Raw genomic sequence first — 18,749 nt, 5'->3', positions numbered from 1 at the left:
TGGCACCAAACAATACTAATAGCCACTGTAATCACCACAAAACACTCTTAGCAGGAAAAAAAAAAAAAGGTGCCACTTTCACTTAAGAATATCCTTGATAAAGTAGTAAAAAAGATTGTATCTCAGCCCTTAAGTACATCTATTTGTAATATTCTGTGTGATAAAATGGAAGTACGCATAAGGTGTTCCACCTACACACCGAAGTATGATGGGTATCTTGAGGAAAAATACTTGTGCGATTGAGTACTGGGTCAAATTAGTTCTTTTTTTTCAATGGAATTCCAATTTTACTTGAAAGAACATATAGTTTTCTGGATTTGGGCATTAGGCAGACATTTTCTTGAAAATTAACAAAGGGAGTCTGTCACTTCAAGAAGAACAAATGACTGCATCTTTTACCAATGATAAAATTTGACCTTTCAAGTGAAAATTAGAATTTTGGAAAACTTATATACACTACCACAAGCCTAATAGTTTTCCAAAACTTAAAGAATTTTTCTAATGAAATCTGTAGTGAGATTAAAAAATGTAATTTTCTGATACTGCATAATGAAATGTGTCAATATTTACAAGCTCTATCTACAGAACTCAGTAAACCAATGTTTTCTAAAAAACCAATTCATGAAGTTACAAAATATGCATGAACACAAAATCCATTAAATGTACAAAACAGACCAGTGGGTTATAATGTAACAGAGTACGAAGAGTTCACTGACAGGACTTTGTACTCCATTTAAGAAACTATCAATTTTTCAATTTTGTGTGACATCAAAGAATATTCATAATTAGCTGAAAAAGCTATTAAAACACTCTTCCCCTTTCCATCTCCTATCTGTGTGAGGCCATTTCTTTTTTACTTACTTCTACTAAAATAACACTTGCAATAGATGAGATGTAGAAGCAAATATGAGAATCCAGCAATGTTCCTTTACATCAGACATTAAAGAAAGATGCAAAGGGCTTCCCTGGTGGCACAGTGGTTAAGAATCTGCCTGCCAATGCAGGGGACACGGGTTTGAGCCCTGGTCTGGAAGGATCCCACATGCCACGGAGCAACTAAGCCCGTGTGCCACAACTACTGAGCCTGCGTTCCAGAACCCACGAGCCACAACTACTGAGCCCACGTGCCACAACTACTGAAGCCCGGCACGCCTGGAGTCTGTGCTCCGCAACAAGAGAAGCCACCGCAATGAGGGCCGCGCACTGCAACGAAGAGTAGCCCCTGCTCACTGTAACTAGAGAAAGCCCGTGCACAGCAACGAAGACCCAATGCAGCCATAAATAAATAAATAAATAAAAGCAGCTCTATTAAAAAAAAAAAAAGAAAGATGCAAAAAATGTAAAACAATGGTACTTCTCACTAAAGTTTTGTTTTGGAGACAATAGGGTTTATTTTTCATAAAAATTACATCATTTATGTTAACATGCAATAGGTTTATTACCGTTATTTTAAAATAAATCAAATATTTTAAAAACTCCTACTTTAATATCTAACAAAGTAAATATCATATATGTAATCCATATAACAGAAAATCTTTGGGAATTTCAATTATTATTATTTTTTTTTAAGAGTATCAGTGGTCCTGAGACCAAAAAGCTCAGGAACCATGACTTTAAAATGATGTTAGATGACCAAAAACTGATGTTCAACCTAGTTAAAATGGTCGTACACAGAGAAGAATTTACGTTAATTACTGAAATGGTAAAGATATCAAAACAACAACTGGTTTTTCGGAAACAAGTGAGAAGAATCTTTTCAGCAGGTTACCCTCCCCCCTGCCCCTTAGTAGTCAGGAGGGACACAGCACACTGACTCATCTGCTTCTGTTGGGGGCGGCTGCATATTCACTGTACCTGTTACGTGAGTTGCTCTAGCTAAGGTCAATATCAGGGCGCGGTTCAGTTCTTCAGATTCCGCTGAAAGCACCGTCTTGGGATCGCTAAGGAAGCGTGTAAACTGTGGCTGTACCTCTGAGCTACCTAATGCCGTTATAAGCCTGAGTGCAGTGCTCTCAACACTGAAAAGTGGGAGAACAAAAACAATCATTAAAAGATTAAGCTGCAGGTAAAATCTCAGAACTATAGAATTAAATCTAATTCTAGGTTAATCACAACGGGAAAACATGCAAACTATAAATTTCCCTTCTTTGATTAAAAACAAACAGACAAATGAACTCGTCTTTTGTGTGAGAATGAGCTTTGCTTAATTTGTTTTAAAAACCCGAGGTGCCAAATTTTACAGCAAAAACCAACTGACAATTTTACACATTTGAAAAAGATAGCTTGTAGTCTGCAGGACTAAAAAATTTCACCTGGATGCACAGCATTTCAAAAAGTACATCTTTTAAAATATGAAATATATTTTCACTTAGAGAAAATCAAAATGACATGATACTTTAACCATAATCTGAAGTATATTTGAATCCAGTATTCTAAAGGGCTAAGTTAGAATACAATGTCAAAGGTCTTGGAAGTACTTGTTCTCAGTCCAAAGATCCCTAGGCAATAATTCAACTACCTTACTAGGTTTCTATTTAAAAAGCTGGACTCTACTTCCTCTATACTGGACATAAAACACTCCAGAAGCCCTGGAGTTTTATGACAGTGAATAAAAATACTGTAAGTTAATGGATTAAGTTCCCCATCTCCAACAAAGTTTCTAATAAATCCAAGGAAAGACAGTCTCCAATGAGCTCACCAGAGATGAAGCTGGTTCTGGTTTGTTTGTGCAACTGCAGCCAAAGTATGAAGATGACTCAGGAGCTGAACTCTGTAATGAGGCTGAATGTGGTGCATCCGGTAGCTGAACATCTCAAGAAGCGTGTGCAAGATTCCCCAGGCATGAGACTTGAAAACAGTTGGCAGAAGCTGACCTTGAGGAACAAGACAATTTAAGGCACCAATCGGTAAAAGCTATTTATTAAAAGATATCTGAAGAAAAGTCACAGAGTAAAATCCATGCAAAGATTCTGATCATGAACACACACACATACGAACATACAGATACACATGCACACATATATACACATATATTCTCCAAATTTTCTCCTTAATTTGTACTTTAATTTTAAGGAAGAAAATCCAGATCCTTATTTTTGGGTTGGCCAAAAAGTTCGTTCGAGTTTTTCTGTTACAAAACGAACTTTTTGGTCAACCCAACGATACCAACTTTGTTTTTTTTTTTTCTGGAATTTGACAAATGATACTCAAGTTCATCTGGAAAGGTAAAATAAGAGCCAGGATATGGAAAAAAATTACTCTAACCTTCCTCACTTCTTTATTTATTTTTATTTAGTTATCTTTTAAATTACTTTTATAAAGTTACTGTTCCCAACCTTTTGAAGCATGAGGATCACTTTTTAACACACAAATTGTATCACAGCCCCTTCTCCCTGCTAATAAAGTTTAATTTGACTTTCAATTATCTGGAAAAAAAGTAACCATGGTTAAAATGATACTGTATTAGTAAAAAGTTAAAATTACCTCAAATCAGAAAAACACTTCCATATTAGAAAATATCTATTATTTAGAACTGCATAACAACCAACAGACATCATACAATGTCTTCTGCAATGCAGGAACACCCCCTGCCTATTGCCAGTCAGACTTGGTACTCATTGCTGTCCCAGGCAAACCAGAAAGAGAGGCAAATGGGACTGTGGGTTTTTATATGAGTACAGGCATCATGTCTGTCCTGCTCACTACATCCAAGCACCTAGCACAATTACACGCCCCCTTTTCTTTAACCATAACTTTACTTTAAAACATGCATCCCACTCCCTTGACCCTCTGTGAGGGTCTATTCCTCTTTTTTGTTTTATTTTTCTCTGTAAGGTTTATCACCTGACATGTTCCATATTTCGATTATTTACATTTTTTGTCTGTCTTCCTCATTTAGCAGGTAATCTCTATGATGGCAGTGACTTCAGTACACTGCTATATCCCTAGCAACTAGAAAAGTATACGTTGAATGAATGGACGCGTTAATGGTTAAAAACACCAGAAAGTCCTGTCTTACTGATAAATCCTTTGATGCCCAAAGACTCTATTTCCATATAGACCAATAAACGGCTGTACGTTTCCACTAGGGCTGGAGCCAAGGCCACACTGGACTTTGCATGAGCAAGTTTTATCACTCTGGTAGCAATGCTGTGGATAAGGCTGAGGAGAAACAACAACATAAAATAAAAGAAAAATTCATTATTTTTGACATAAACACAGGAATTATTCTACTTATAGAGAACTTGGTATAAATCTGAACTTAAATATATGAAATGAATCAGTTCTGTTTTAATCATTTAGGCTGTACAGGAAACATGGTAGTGATGCACTGTACAACCTGAGACTAATTCTGGTTTCCACGCTGCTTTCAATGTGCCTCAGGATCTCTCTGTTCACGGAAAAGCAAAATTTGGGTACAACTCATGTACCCAACTCAAAATTTGGGTACATGCTTGAATGGTTTTAGGCTGTTTTTCTTTTTCAAATATGTAACTAAAACCATTTAAGAAATTAACTTTTGTTACAGAATTACTTAACAAATCACTGGTAAGACCCAAATGTTAGGTACTAAAGGGACTTACCTCAATTTGGTCACATATGCCAGTAAAGCGCTTGTATAATTCTAGCACAATGTTAACCATTTGAAAAAGAGCACGTTTTTTCTAGAACCAATGACCCCCCCCCCCCACCTGGAGGCCCACACACACATTCTCTTTGACCTATGCAGTGTTTGAAGTTTGAGCCAACACTTAACGGTTGAGAGTCTAGAAATAAAAGCCCTTTCCAAAAAAAACAAGAACTAGCTACACTAGTGTTCATTCTTACATTGCAGAAATTAGCACAAGTGGCAGCACCGTGAGTTGAGCCCCTCACGCTCCGGTCAGCCTCAACCCCTCTATACACACAGGCTTCCGTGCACACTATTACCTGACTCGCCTTCACGCAGCCCCAGGCAGGCATCACTCACTTACATTATCAGCCTGGCTCCTATGGGCACTTGAGGTTCTAGAATCACACCCAACAGAGCCCTTTCCGTCTTTTAGAAACCATAAATGTCAATTCTAAAAGCACTCTTATGTATAGTCAACATAGGGAAGATATTACAGTTTTTGCATCCCTGGACTCAGCAATTCTACTTCCAGCAAATTATTTAATAAAAATGGAATTATGGATAGGTGCAAAGACAGCCAGAAAGGTGCAAAGACAGCCAGAAAGATAATCTTCATAGCCATCTTTATAACACTGAGACACTGCAATCTCAGTATCCAACTACGTGGAACTGACTAAAGAATCATACATAGACACACAAAAGACTTCTTTGTAGCAGTTAAAACAGATGTTCCTGAAGAGCACTAGATCTAAAAACATGTTTAATTAAAAAAAAAACAAAAAACAGGTGTTTAATAGATTACTATGAGAAAAAGGTGGTTATAAAATAGTACTGTAGTTAAGAACACATTTTGAAAAAACAAAAATACCCCCTATAAATTCATATATTTATACATAGAAAAAAGACTCAATACATATATATAAACATAATTTTACAATGCTTATTTCTTATGGAGGGATTATAGCAATTATTTTCATTTTCTTTGGGTTTATTTGTATATTCTAGAATTCCTATAATAAACAATACCATTTTTGTAATAAAATAAACCTAAAGGTTTTTAAAAATATACCTGGCCATAAAATATACACACATAATCATGAAATCAAGTCTTTGCTGCACTGATATCAATTCCCTGACATAGGACCAAATAAATAGAAAAGAACATACCTCATTTTGGCATGAACTGTCAGTGAATCCAGGAGGTTCATTGGTAAGGGAGTAATAGATCCTGAAGCCAAACAGCTCGTTCCAGGAAGAGGTATCCTCATAATTCCATTTCCATAAATAGTTTCTACCAGAGCTCCCATGGGTAATGTAAAACATTCTGAATTTGTAGAGTATGCATTACACAGCAGGGCGATCTTATAGTCATTCATCTGTAAACTTTTATTTCTAAGACTCTGCTGCAGGAACCTAAAATTTCAAGTTCCATTAAACAGAAAAAAATGCAAATAATTTCTAGAAAGGTAATTTGCATTTCTAAAAAAGTTTAATTTCCTGCAACTATATATTTATTCCTATAGGTATTATAGTTTCTGCCCAAAACATAGTGTTAACACATAAAGAAGACTGAGAAGCATTTCAGAAAGAATGTAAGTAATTATAAGTGAACACTGAATGGTTGTTAAGTATGTACTATATATACTGCACTAAGATTCAGATAATGAAGAAATAACTCACAGATTCATGAACTAGCCTTCTACTTATCTATTTGCTTAAGTACAATAATATACCTTCATTACAGATGTCACTAAGAAAAAATGGTTAAGGGTTACCTCATAAAATGAAAGCCTGACTACCCTACAGTCTCCTATGAAGAGATCTGACAGTCAGTCCTTTTCAGAAGTTCAGCTATTCCTAACACCCTGGACGGAAGCCCAGTCCTATCTAAAAGAGGGCATCTTCTTTGAGTCATCGCAGCTTTGGAAATGATGTAAGGGAGCATGCCAGCCAGATCAGCTCAATCAATCCTGGCAGCCCAGGGAGTGAAAGATATCTCAGTCAGATCATGCTCAAATTCCAAGTATTTAAGCAATTTTGAAACATTTTCCCATAGTTTTGGAAATTAAGTATTTTAACTAAGGCAAAACATGTAAAAGCAAAGATTAGACCTGAAAATTAAAAAAATATATATATATATATATATAAATATGTATCTCCACATACATATAAACAGGCTTGGTTAATCTTCTAGTTGCTTTCTGCTGCAATTGATCAGGTTCCCTTAGTTATAACGTACACATTAAATATTTACCCTCACCTCCAGTGGATGTGGGAAGATTTCCATACTTCACATAAATACTGAGACCAATATTAGTCTACAACCCACTATTTATTAAATTAAAAAAATGAGCTGTCAAGCTACAAACAACTTACTCATGGTGAAGCTTTAGGGAATGAGGTATTGGAATCTGTAGCTTGGAGTTGTCATTTTGGGCTTTTCTATTGAGGTGAATCCAAATGCAGGTCATTGCAAAGGCATGAGTTGACTGGGGTTTGTTAATGTCAGGAACTGGGATAAACTAAAAAAGAACAATTTAAATATAATAAGAAAGAGTAGAATTAACTAATTATATATATTTTAGTAATTCATTTCTGCTATATCTCATAATTTAGCTCCAACTGTCCTTTGACTGTTCAATAACACAAATCAGAAGATCTAACAGCTATCAAATACTGAAACTATTACAAGATTGTTTTTACTTGCCAAGAAAATAACAGAAATCCACAGGTGCTTAGTCAAGCTTTTCCTACTGCCACAAAGCATTCATAATCATTAAATTTTTATTCTTGGACTCCCCTGGTGGTGCAGTGGTTAAGAATCCGCCTGCCAATGCAGAGGACCCGGGTTCGAGCCCTGGTCCAGGAAGATCCCACATGCCACGGAGCAACTAAGCCCGTGTGCCACAACTACTGAGCCTGCGCTCTAGAGGCCGTGAGCCACAACTACTGAAGCCCGCACGCCTAGAGCCCATGCTCCACAGCAAGAGAAGCCACCGCAATGAGAAGCCCACGCACTGCAACGAAGAATAGCCCCTGCTTGCCGCAACTAGAGAAAGCCCGCGTACAGCAACGAAGACCCAATGAAGCCAAAAATAAATAATAAAATAAATTTATTAAAAAAAAAATTTTGGGCTTCCCTGGTGGCGCAGTGGTTGAGAATCTGCCTGCCAACGCAGGGGACACGGGTTCGAGCCCTGGTCTGGGAAGATCCCACATGCCGCGGAGCAACTAGGCCCGTGAGCCACAATTACTGAGCCTGCGTGTCTGGAGCCTGTGCTCTGCAACAAGAGAGGCCGCGACAGTGAGAGGCCCGTGCACGGCGATGAAGAGTGGCCCCCGCCCGCCGCAACTGGAGAAAGCCCTCGCACAGAAACGAAGACCCAACACAGCCAAAAATAAATAAATAAATAAAAATTTAAAAAAAAAAACAAATTTTATCCTTTAAAAATTAAACACATCATTATGAAAAAAATTAATCACATCATTATCTTACTGAGTGTGATAAATATGAATACAGAGTTTCTAAAAGTCACATATATGCTTTCCAAGAACATATAAGAGACATGCAATCTAAATGAGTAGCATCAAACATATTGTTTATTGATGAGTGAAATGACATGGATGTCTGGAATTTGCTTTAAAATCATCCGGCATTAATAAAAAAGATGAGGAAAGAAGATGAAATAAGAATATTTCTTGGACTTCCCTGGTGGCGCAGTGGTTAAGAATCCACCTGCCAATGCAGAGGACACAGGTTCGATCCCTGGTCTGGGAAGATCCCACATGCCGCAGAGCAAATAAGCCCGTGTGCCACAACTACTGAAGCCCGCGTGCTGCAACTACTGAAGCCTGTGCACCTAGAGCCTGTGCTCCACAGCAATGAGAAGCCCGCGCACAGCAATGAAGACCCAACGCAGCCAAAAAAAAAGAGTATTTCTTGGTGATGGGACAGGAGTTTCTTTTTCTATTTACTCTACATTTTTTGTGCATTTTAAAATTTCCATAATAAAATGTTTCTAAAAAATGAAAATCATCGGGCTTCCCTGGTGGCACAGTGGTTGAGAATCTGCCTGCCAATGCAGGGGACACGGGTTCGAGCCCTGGTCTGGGAAGATCCCACATGCTGCGGAGCAACTAGGCCCATGAGCCACAACTACTGAGCCTGCGCGTCTAGAGCCTGTGCTCCGCAACAAGAAAAAGGCCGCGATAGTGAGAGGCCCGCGCACCGCGATGAAGAGTGGCCCCCGCTCGCCACAACTAGAGAAAGCCCTCACACAGAAACGAAGACCCAACACAGCCAAAAATAAATAAATAAATAAATAAAAATTTTTTAAAAAGTACACCAATCACTATGCTATCATGTCACAGAAATCACAGCAGATATGTTAGGTAGCCAAAATTTCTAAAAAAAATTGACAATCATCAATATATACCATATTTTACTCAAATACCTTATATAATAAAACACTAGTGTGACACACTCAATTGGTAAACAACCAAAAAAACCATATTAACAGATACTGATGTTATGTGGTCATTCAATGTGTATAGATTAAAACAGTTTCATGCTTTAAAAAATTGTAACCCTCTTTAGAATGTAGAGAAAGAGCTTGTCATACTAGATGTTCAACTGTGATTTAAGATAAACTTCAAAAATAATCTAGTTCAATTTCTTCACTTTATACAGGAGTAAACTAATGTCAAGAAAAACTGAATGTCTATCCCATGATCACAGCAATCACAAAAACTGGGAAAAGAACCATGTTTCCAGCTTTCAAGTCCAGTGCTCGTCTCACAAAATCACACTAAAATCTTTAAACATAAATTAGACATAATTCTAATCACATTGTTAACTATTTAGTAAAACTTACTTCTTTTTCTGGGTACAGAAGGTCAAACAGCTTCATGACAGGGAGAAAATCAGCTAGTGCATTTTTCTGAATACTTCCAGAAATGAATTGCAAGAGAACCCACATCAGATGATCTCTGCCTTTAATCAGTCCTCGCCCTGCTAACTGTAAAAAACATTCAAATACAAATCTACACAGCCAGTTAAAGAAACAGATACAGTAAAGTTTAAAGAAAAAAAAAGAGAGAGAGAGAGAGAGAGAGAGAAACCTTGTTCTCAGAAAGTTAGCATCTAACGTTTGCATTTACTAATTACTTATTCTCCACTCAAGGCACACCCAGAAAAGCCTTTTAAATTATTTTAATATTATGTTTTCTCCCTGACCTCCAAAACAACTATGCATATCAAAAATTAAATGTTTTAAAACATGATTAAGTCGATCATGTATGCATGAGAATCAAGTTTAATTTGGGAATATTACTAAAAATATTTCATCAAAACACAAGGAGTGCTTTATTATACCAAAAGGATTAAATTTATTTTTTTTACTCCTTGAGGACTGGTTATCAAAAACACTTATCCTGGTTTCCTGTAGATGATAACAGAAACCAGTGGTGGTGATAGGGGTGGTGGGTAAGTGGTGGTTGAAAGGATTTTAACAACTCTTATGAAAAAATTTCCCCAAAATAATCTAGACTATCAAGATGTTATAGATACAACAACACTATTTTAATCCCAATGTGTCCAAAGCCTTATGCCTTATTCCCATTCAATGTGTCTAACCCTTTCCACAACTTACTCTTCCACTCGTATTCCCTGTTTTGGATTCATTGTTCTACTCTTTCATTCACTGACTAAGCAGAAACCAGTGAGTGATCCTAGATTCCTTTTACTCCCTGTCACCTATCGTCACCAAGTCGTATTCACCTCCCAGCATACCGGGTTTCTGGCTCCTCCTCTCTGTCCTGGTTTAGGTCTTCAGCATCTCTCACCCAGACCACTGCAACAGCTCCCTTACTAATTTCTTTGCTTCTGATTTTGGCTCCATCCATCTCTACATCACTGTCTTCTACATGTGGTCATTAGCAGTAATTTTTCCAACTTGTATACGATGATGTCATTCCCTTCCTCATTTGCTTCCCAAAGTAAATTTAACTCAGAACAAACACAGGGTCATATAAAGTTCTCCATGTCTGGTCTTACCTTCCTGCTTTCCTCATCTCACCAACACTTTCCCTTTTATATTTTTCTTTCCAGTTATCACACACTTCTGTCCCTTTCCAAATGACCATCTTATTGTTATGGAAACACTTTCCTATCTTTTCCTCTTGGCAAATTTCTACTTGTCTTTCAAGTAATAGTTTCAAGATCTCTTTGATAAAGCCATTCCTGATGTCTTTAATAGGGACTATTCTCTCATTCCTATCACAAGGAAACATGCTTCCATTATGTGAACTACAATATTATAATCAAATTGTTTATACCTATATCTTCCCACCGGTAAAGAGCTCTTTGAGGGTACTACACTAGTGCCTTCTCATTTTGTATCTCTTGGTCCTTGCACTGTGAATATGTGGAATGAAGAAGTGAATGCAGTTTTTACGGTGACAAGAAAGTGAGAAGTTAAGAAACCATAAAGGCACTGAACAAAACAGAAATCAGAGCTCGGAACTTCTGTTCACCAGGTAACATCCACACCAGTCTAAAACATACTAATCAACAGGTAAAGTGGCTCTGACAAAGGGTGTGGTACTTACCTTCTGATGAAGAGAAAGGACCATATGTGGAAAACTTGCAAACTGGAAAAGCACAAAGAAAATGAGCTGGCTCGAGAGATGCTGCCAGAGGAGTTGGCTTGTTCCCCCATCATCAAACTTCTCCTCGGTCTCCGATCGCTCCATGGCATAAACCACCAGATCCACCAACTGGTCCTCCAGCACAGGGCAGCGCTGCTTGTGCTGTAGGGCAGAGATTAAATACAGTATTCCAAAAGCCTCTCGGTTAGTTTCAGAAGTTACCAGTTAATGGGCATTAATCGTAACAAGAGGCTGAGAAGCATGGAATGAAGTTGAACTTAGAAAGTTAAGGTTAGATTTAGTCTATTAAAGCTGCATCATGTTACATTATCATAGAGGATGAGTATCATAAAAAATTATTTTTCAGGTCTCACGCAAAACAGCCTTCCCATTAACTTTTGACTTTCACTATAGACATCATTGTTCCACTATGACAAAGGGCACTACACAGTAGAAAATTTTGTTATTTATTTTTTGAACAAAGATCATCTAAAAGACAAACGAAATGGGGATAACAGTATTAATTTTGCAATCTAGCTCAAAATATGAAAACCCTGGATTTCCAGGAATTAAATACTATGACAGGAGAGCAAACAAAGTAGTGTATGATCTATTTATTTAAAAGTAATCACCACATGTTTACACTAACTTTATATACAGAGGTATATCTAAATAGCTTCCAGATTACTCAATGTCTATTTTTCAATGTGTGGTATTGATCTGATACTGAAAGGAAAACTTCCTCTACAAACAAAAAAAACTTGATCTCAAAGTTAAATCTCTGCTCTTCCCTCTTAGAAGCCAAACATAATGCAGCTTTAATTTTAAATTAGACTATTTTAAAAATCTAAAACAAGAAAAAGAATTGAGTTTAAACACTAAAAATGAAAATGCAACTTCCCTTTCTAGAGGCAAAAAGATTTATGCTTTTTTAAAGTGATTTTAAAAACATGTACTTTTATGAAAAGAAATATGTTAAGCCACATTTTAAGCCATTTTTATACTTTTAATAAAATATGTTATATGACTTAATAGCCAGGCAGTTGGAAGCCTTTCTAATGAATACAATACTAACATAGATGCTTTCCCTATAAACTTTAGATGTGATTATTAGTCTTTTGCCATGAAAAAGGGATATGATTTCTTTAAATTTAGGGGAAAAATGCAAAATGGGGACGAATTTGGAAAAAAACAAAACATAATGAATAGCATCCCCTCTTTTGCATGCTTTCTGCCAGCTCCAAACTTGTAAAGCTCCAATATAGCTGCACTTTCTTAAAGCATGCAAATAAAACAAACATCTATCCAAAACAGTAAGCATCAATGGTTGTTTCATATTTTTTCCAAAAACACAATGCCATGATCACAGTTCAATCACATTACAGGTTTACGAAGAGCAATATTAACACCACCAGTTGGGACTACAGTACTTTTCCTCCAAATGTAATTATCATTATGAAGCAGAGCAAAGTGCAACAGACAACACTACAAACTATTTCTTAAATCAGCATGCAAAACTACTGTGTACAGGGCTTGAAATTCACTAGTTCTGCCAACCACCAACAACCTAAGAAATGTGTCAGACAACACAAATTTAGAGCGAGATCATTCAAAGTATACAAGAGTCAGAAAAATTTGTGAAAAGAAGTAAAGCCAGAATTTCCAGTAGGAATTTTTCTTCAGCGATGGGAATTTGCTGCTAGTTGGAAACTAACCAATTTGTCATCTATTCCTCCATCCGTGATGGTCTTCCATCAGTCCGCTTCAGGAAAAAAAGAATAAACTAAACAAAATTGGTTTTTAGCACCTGGGTCATTTTGGAGTTTCCCTTATTAGTATTAGCTATTTGTTTCAGAGAACCGGATTTTTACCTACATATTTTTAGGAGTGCAGAGATTGATGGTCATATAGTTAATGATTTAGAGGAAAACCAAAAATATTAAGATTTTGGCAAAGTAAGAACAACTAGGAAATTTACAGTCAAAGCTGACAAGCTTTCAGTATATACCATGACTCAAGACTACCCCCAGATTTTCTGTTAATAATTAAATCAGTCAGGAATCTCTATGGTACCAAATGCACTGGTTAGTCTGAGGGTAGCAGAGCATCTATCAGAATGAATATATTTCCCAGGTGTTTTTGGTTAAATCCAAGGATAGTTCTCAAACCAAGTTTAGGGATAGCTTACACATGTTCCTTTTTTTACTTACCAATTTTAATAATACCAAAAAAAAAAAAAAGAGGGAAAAGTCTGGAATATAAAATGATCTGTGCTACTAACTACTTTAGAATAAGTTTTGCTTTAGTTTTCAACTGCTAAAAGATAATTACATTAAAATTAAGATTCTCCACCAAATAAATTATTTTATAAAGTGGAAGAAATGAAAATTTGTAAATCAGTTTAATGATCTGTGAATAAAGGCTAATTATCAATCATAGGGTGTGATAATTCTGGTAGCCAATGGATGCTATGTCTATGGTTATTCACAACTTGCTGAAAGCTTTCATAAATTTAAGTCTTCAAGATATAGGCATACAAATTGAATTAGTTTACATCATATGTATATGCATGTTTAGTTAAAGCCTGTTTTAACAATAAGAATCTAAATTCAGTATTTTAACAATGCAATTTCTGCATAACAGCTCAAACTGTATCGGAAACTTGTATTAAATTTTCAGTTTTGGTAAACGCTGAAAATCAGGCACAAGGAGTTAATAGAAACGTTAAGCCCCATCCATGCCCCTGATTTTTTCCCACCACTATTTAAAATGGCAAATGATAATGCTTTCCGTCTTAGTAAGCATATCCTATATTAAGTGGCCGCTGACATTTTCATGTAACAGTTTTGGTACTGCTTATGTGGTGCAATTTTAACATATTGTACTTAGGTGGGCGTAAGTTAATTTAAAATCATTATTTCAGTGCTAGAAATCAATTTTAAAGCAGTATCTATTTAGGACAGGTTGGGAAGAAAAACCCCATTGTATGTCATTTATCATATTCTCTACCAATCAGAACTGGAGTCCCATGCCAGTTAATACCACTTTCAATGGTGCCTTTCAAGGATAAACTGAGTGATCAGTCTAGTACTTCACTGTCTCAGGGTAGCCAGAGTTCATAGACCACCACATAAGAGCTTGAGGAGTGAATCTGTTTTGTAATGCTCTTATTCAGTAGAAAGAATACAAACTCTTGTGCAAATACACAAAACAGGATTCTTACACTGTGAACACTCTACCTTGCTGGTCACAGAACTGGGCTATTTATGACCTTCTGAATGCAACCAATTTTAGGATAAAATACCATAGCCCAATTCCTACTGGAAAATGCAATATGGACAGCTCTTAAAAGGTTTCAAAGCTTTAAGTAAATTATTGCATTGCTAGAGAGAGGACAAGAAAGTATAGTGCAGGATATAGTTCTGTAATGATAAAAGATGTGATGAGATAACTTGTTTATTTTTAATCATATGCTTCTTATACAGTGTGCTCTCATTTTCTACCCTACTCTCCAGGTGGTAAAAATAATATATCAAGTCAATGCAGCATATATCTTACAAGTGCGCTCACTACAGTTTTCTCCCAAAACAATTAATGATGAATTGTGAACTTCTGACAATGTTTACACTACAGTGAGATCAATATTAATAATGTTCTGTCAGCATTTCCATTATAAACTTTATTTTTTACGGATTTATGTCTTAGTCATAAACTTTTTTTAGGTTGAAACTTGTTACTGAAAGAATCAGATCAGAAACACCCTTCTCAAAATTTTGTCAATTTCTAGTTTTGAGAAGAGCTGCCCCCCAAAAGCAAAAAGCTAAGGATGGCTAAGGATATCTGGGGGAAGGTACTTGCAGCTCAAATGACCATGGGTACATTCATTCACCAAACTGCAAAAAAAAACTGAGTCAAGTATGCCTTAAAGTTCACTGCAAAAATTAGTTTTAAGACATAGCATGAAGCATTCTTTCAAGGTTCACTGAATACTTACCTCTAACTCAAGTGAAAGCTGATCAGAGTTAATGACTTGGTGTTTAAGATGTTACATTGACAGGTTATGTGAGGTTAACTGTCAGATACTGTGGTGTGAAGCAGTTTCAGTTTCACATGAACAAAGGCTTGTCCAAACAAGGAGACTTGGTAAATTTTTCAGAAGAAAAAACTTAAAATAATAAAAGAGATACTGCTACTAGGGTGAGGTTTGGCATGCAAAGTTTCAACACTGAGCAAGTTTTATGGCCAAGCTATATGTCCTTAAAAATAGGGCTTTATAAATGGAAGCACTGGCACAACCTTCACTATAGTATTGCAAACAGCAACGCTATTTTATATAACCTAGACAAGAACGTCTTTTTAAAATCAAAAAGCTGGTCTATTTTAATATGTTGGGCTCAAAAATTTTTAACAAAAATAATGAGAACCACTATTTTGCTTAAAATGTCAAAGGTGAAAAGTCCTGGAACAGACTTGGGACTGTATAAGAGTTTGGTTTATAAAGTTTGGCCATTTCGTGTTCCTCCTGCCACAGGTGGACTTCAGCTGCGAGGCGCTCACTGCAGGAGGAGGACACTTCTGGCAAAGACTGACAAAGAAGGGTGTTTGTCAAGCAGGTGTGGGGTCACCTAAGAGTGTGACATTTCTTAGTCAATCCCCATGTTTCCAAAAAAACTTCCCCATGTAAAGCGTACCACTCCAACTTTTAAAAGTAACATATCTCAGTTAAAGTGCTTTTGTTCTCTTTTTTGTTTTGTTTTTAATTTGTTTTTGTTTTTAGGCAAAGCAACGTAAGTATTTTTATTGATGTTGTTGTTTGTTTATGTTTTAATAGTCTGGAAAGATAAAGGCCACCACAAATCTTTCCATCTCTGAAAATTCCACCAGGCTAGCTTTAGCCCTAAGTATGAAAAACAGTAAAATGGAGTGGGAAGGAAAAACAACCCATCAAAAAAGTGACAGGCTTTATCATGTGCCAGGTGTTGTCTCTTGATTTGATTAAAAAAAAAAAAGAATATTAAAAAAAAACAAACACCAAAAACCAAAACCAAAAACAATCCACCAAAAACAACTCTCATATCCCAAGAAGAAATTCATTTTAGTGGCCTTGGTCTCAGCATGGTCCTGCCAATTTCAAGCCCCGACCATACATGTATTCTCTAAATGGAATCAGTGGCTACAAAGCGGCCAGCGTATCGTTAGTCACAATACAACAGTAAGGTTGTGAACATACCTGAGCAATGTTCAAGGTCTAGAGCATTGGAGGATGGGCAGGACAAGACAGGACAGAACAAAAATAAAGGAAGAAAAAAAGAAAAGACAAAACAGTGACTATGAGGCCAGCCTCAAGGAACCCAGAGTCAGCACAAACCCTCCCACATGTTAAACCACCAAAAACACACACCAAAAAGAAAAAAAAAGTCAGCAATGGAGGCCATGCTGAAAATACCAAGGGTTATAAAAATAGATACCCGAACAACAAAAAAAGTCAAAAATTATGGTTAAGTCATGTGTAGGTTTCTCTGGCAAAAGGTATACTTGAAACTGGCCTTATAGAAAAAAAAGCAATGCAAAATAAACCAATTTTTAAAATATCTCCTTCTTAATTTAAACATTCTTAAAGCAATATATAAATGATAAGAATAATACATTGTTTAATAAACCATATATTTAAAAAAAAATCACCAAATAGTTCTTAACTGTTTTGCTCAGTTAGCTATAGCAAAGAAAAGAGAAAAGAATAGTGCAGATTCTATGCAGAATTTACTAGGTTTCCAGCACAGTACAGTACCTGCTTATTTAAACCTAGCATATTGCAGACCATATCCCTGGAATAAGGCTGCTCCAAAACATATCTCAACAAAGCAGTCTGTGGTTCAAAGAGATCCTTTAAAGAAAATAAAGAAAATTATTGCTTCAAGATCAAAGTTAATGTTAATTCAAATAATTTGAAATTGGGATCAAAAAATCCTCTAAAGGCACTTGTTACCTTCACACAGTAGGCAGTATCTAGTGGAAAAAAATCATAGGATTTTAGTGCTTACAATTAATCTGTTCCCACCCCTCATTTGATAAATGATGTAACTGAGGTGAAGGGACTTGCCCAAGGTCATAGAGGAAAACTTAGAAATGGCTTCAGCTACAGTCACGTGAAAGTCTTAAGCATCAGTGTAGGGAAAGGATTTTTTTCCCCAGAAATCTAATCAAAGAGGAATGGAGGCAGTTTCTAATCATTCTCCTACAAGTGTAAACATAAACATCATTTCCAAATTTGGAGAGGACAAATGACTTGATAGCTCACAGGTTAAGAGTTCGAATCCTGACTATACTATTTCCTAAATGTGGGCCCTTTTAGTCAAGTTACTACTCTACTCAGTGTCTCAGTTTCATCATCTGGATAATGGGAATATTAAGATGATAGTTAAGAATAAAAGTTGTTGCAAAGTAAGCTCTTAAAACAGTGCCTGGCACATAGTAAGTTCACAATAAGTTTCTCTGTTTTCATTATTACTTGCTATCATGATTGCAAATTCCATTTAGTTTACCACTTTTTCATCTTCCAAAGTTTCGGTGACTAATATGCCAAGAACCCAGAACTGTCACTTTAGTTGCACTATTTTACACTCCTCACTTTTGGAAAAGTTTCCTAATCACTGTCTATGTCATTTTTGACATGAAACATTTACATGAAAAGTATCTTGCCCTCCCCATACCCTGCTCTGTCACTACTCCAAACCCCAAGATAATAAAATAAATCTGTCATATTTCATTATAGCTTTATGTCTATATCACATATTTCATTTTACGGATATTTGTGGATTTTTTTCCTTTGAGAAATTTCTACTCTACATTTGTCCTCCCCTTTTGAAAAAAATCTAACAAATAGGAGGCTCACTCTTCAAATTTTAGGGACACTGCAAATTCATTTTTGGTCCCTGCTTTGTAAAGGAAAAGTGAAAACAAGGAATCAATTAAAAACTTCAATTTTCTAACACCAAGTGCTTTGCCAGAAGTGGACCATTGGAACATAGACACCTGCAATATCCTAAACCACAGGCTGTACTTGGATATTGAAATCATATGATAAACCATAAACTGTCTTTCATTAAATATTTACTTCTTCAGTCTTTGAAGAGACAATTTAGCATTACACATCAAATAATCCACAATGAAGACTCTTAGATGGATCAAAAGTTCCATCATATTTAGCAACATACCTTATCATATGGCAAGAGGCCTTTCAAAGGAAAACGGAGAGTTGCAGGGTCCAATTTCCATGAATTACAAATGGCGCCTGAGTTATTTACAACTGGCAGAAGGCTGCAACGGCCTGTATGCATTACAAAAAAATGTTTCTAAATAAATGTGAACATAGCAACGCCTGGTCCTTCATTCACTCTACAACTATTTAATGAACATCTATGCTGAACCAGGCACTGGTTAAAAATATGTTTTAATTAGATAGAAGTTTGGGAATTTTCTTTGATTATTT

General features: G+C 36.2%; 1 protein-coding gene across 2 annotated transcripts in view; it reads right to left on the bottom strand.

The window, feature by feature from the left end:
• The window catches only part of MED23 (mediator complex subunit 23), a 42,184-nt gene that overhangs the window by 13,551 nt on the left and 9,884 nt on the right, over positions 1-18,749 (bottom strand). The window contains exons 9-18 of one of the 2 annotated variants that reach the window (XM_068550996.1): positions 18,475-18,587; positions 17,049-17,144; positions 16,491-16,508; positions 11,222-11,422; positions 9,487-9,630; positions 6,989-7,134; positions 5,780-6,025; positions 4,019-4,161; positions 2,699-2,873; positions 1,855-2,018 (exon numbers count right to left, since the gene is read on the bottom strand). In XM_068550996.1, coding sequence (XP_068407097.1) covers positions 1,855-2,018; positions 2,699-2,873; positions 4,019-4,161; positions 5,780-6,025; positions 6,989-7,134; positions 9,487-9,630; positions 11,222-11,422; positions 16,491-16,508; positions 17,049-17,144; positions 18,475-18,587 — 1,446 coding nt within the window. The remainder of the gene's footprint in view (positions 1-1,854; positions 2,019-2,698; positions 2,874-4,018; positions 4,162-5,779; positions 6,026-6,988; positions 7,135-9,486; positions 9,631-11,221; positions 11,423-16,490; positions 16,509-17,048; positions 17,145-18,474; positions 18,588-18,749) is intronic. The other variant, XM_068550997.1, reaches the window with a different exon arrangement.

This window comes from Eschrichtius robustus, chromosome 9 (assembly GCF_028021215.1).
Source record: "Eschrichtius robustus isolate mEscRob2 chromosome 9, mEscRob2.pri, whole genome shotgun sequence".
NCBI classification, from domain to species: domain Eukaryota; kingdom Metazoa; phylum Chordata; class Mammalia; order Artiodactyla; family Eschrichtiidae; genus Eschrichtius; species Eschrichtius robustus.
Note: the sequence above shows the minus strand (reverse complement) of the source record. Positions and strands in the feature narration are given on the sequence as shown.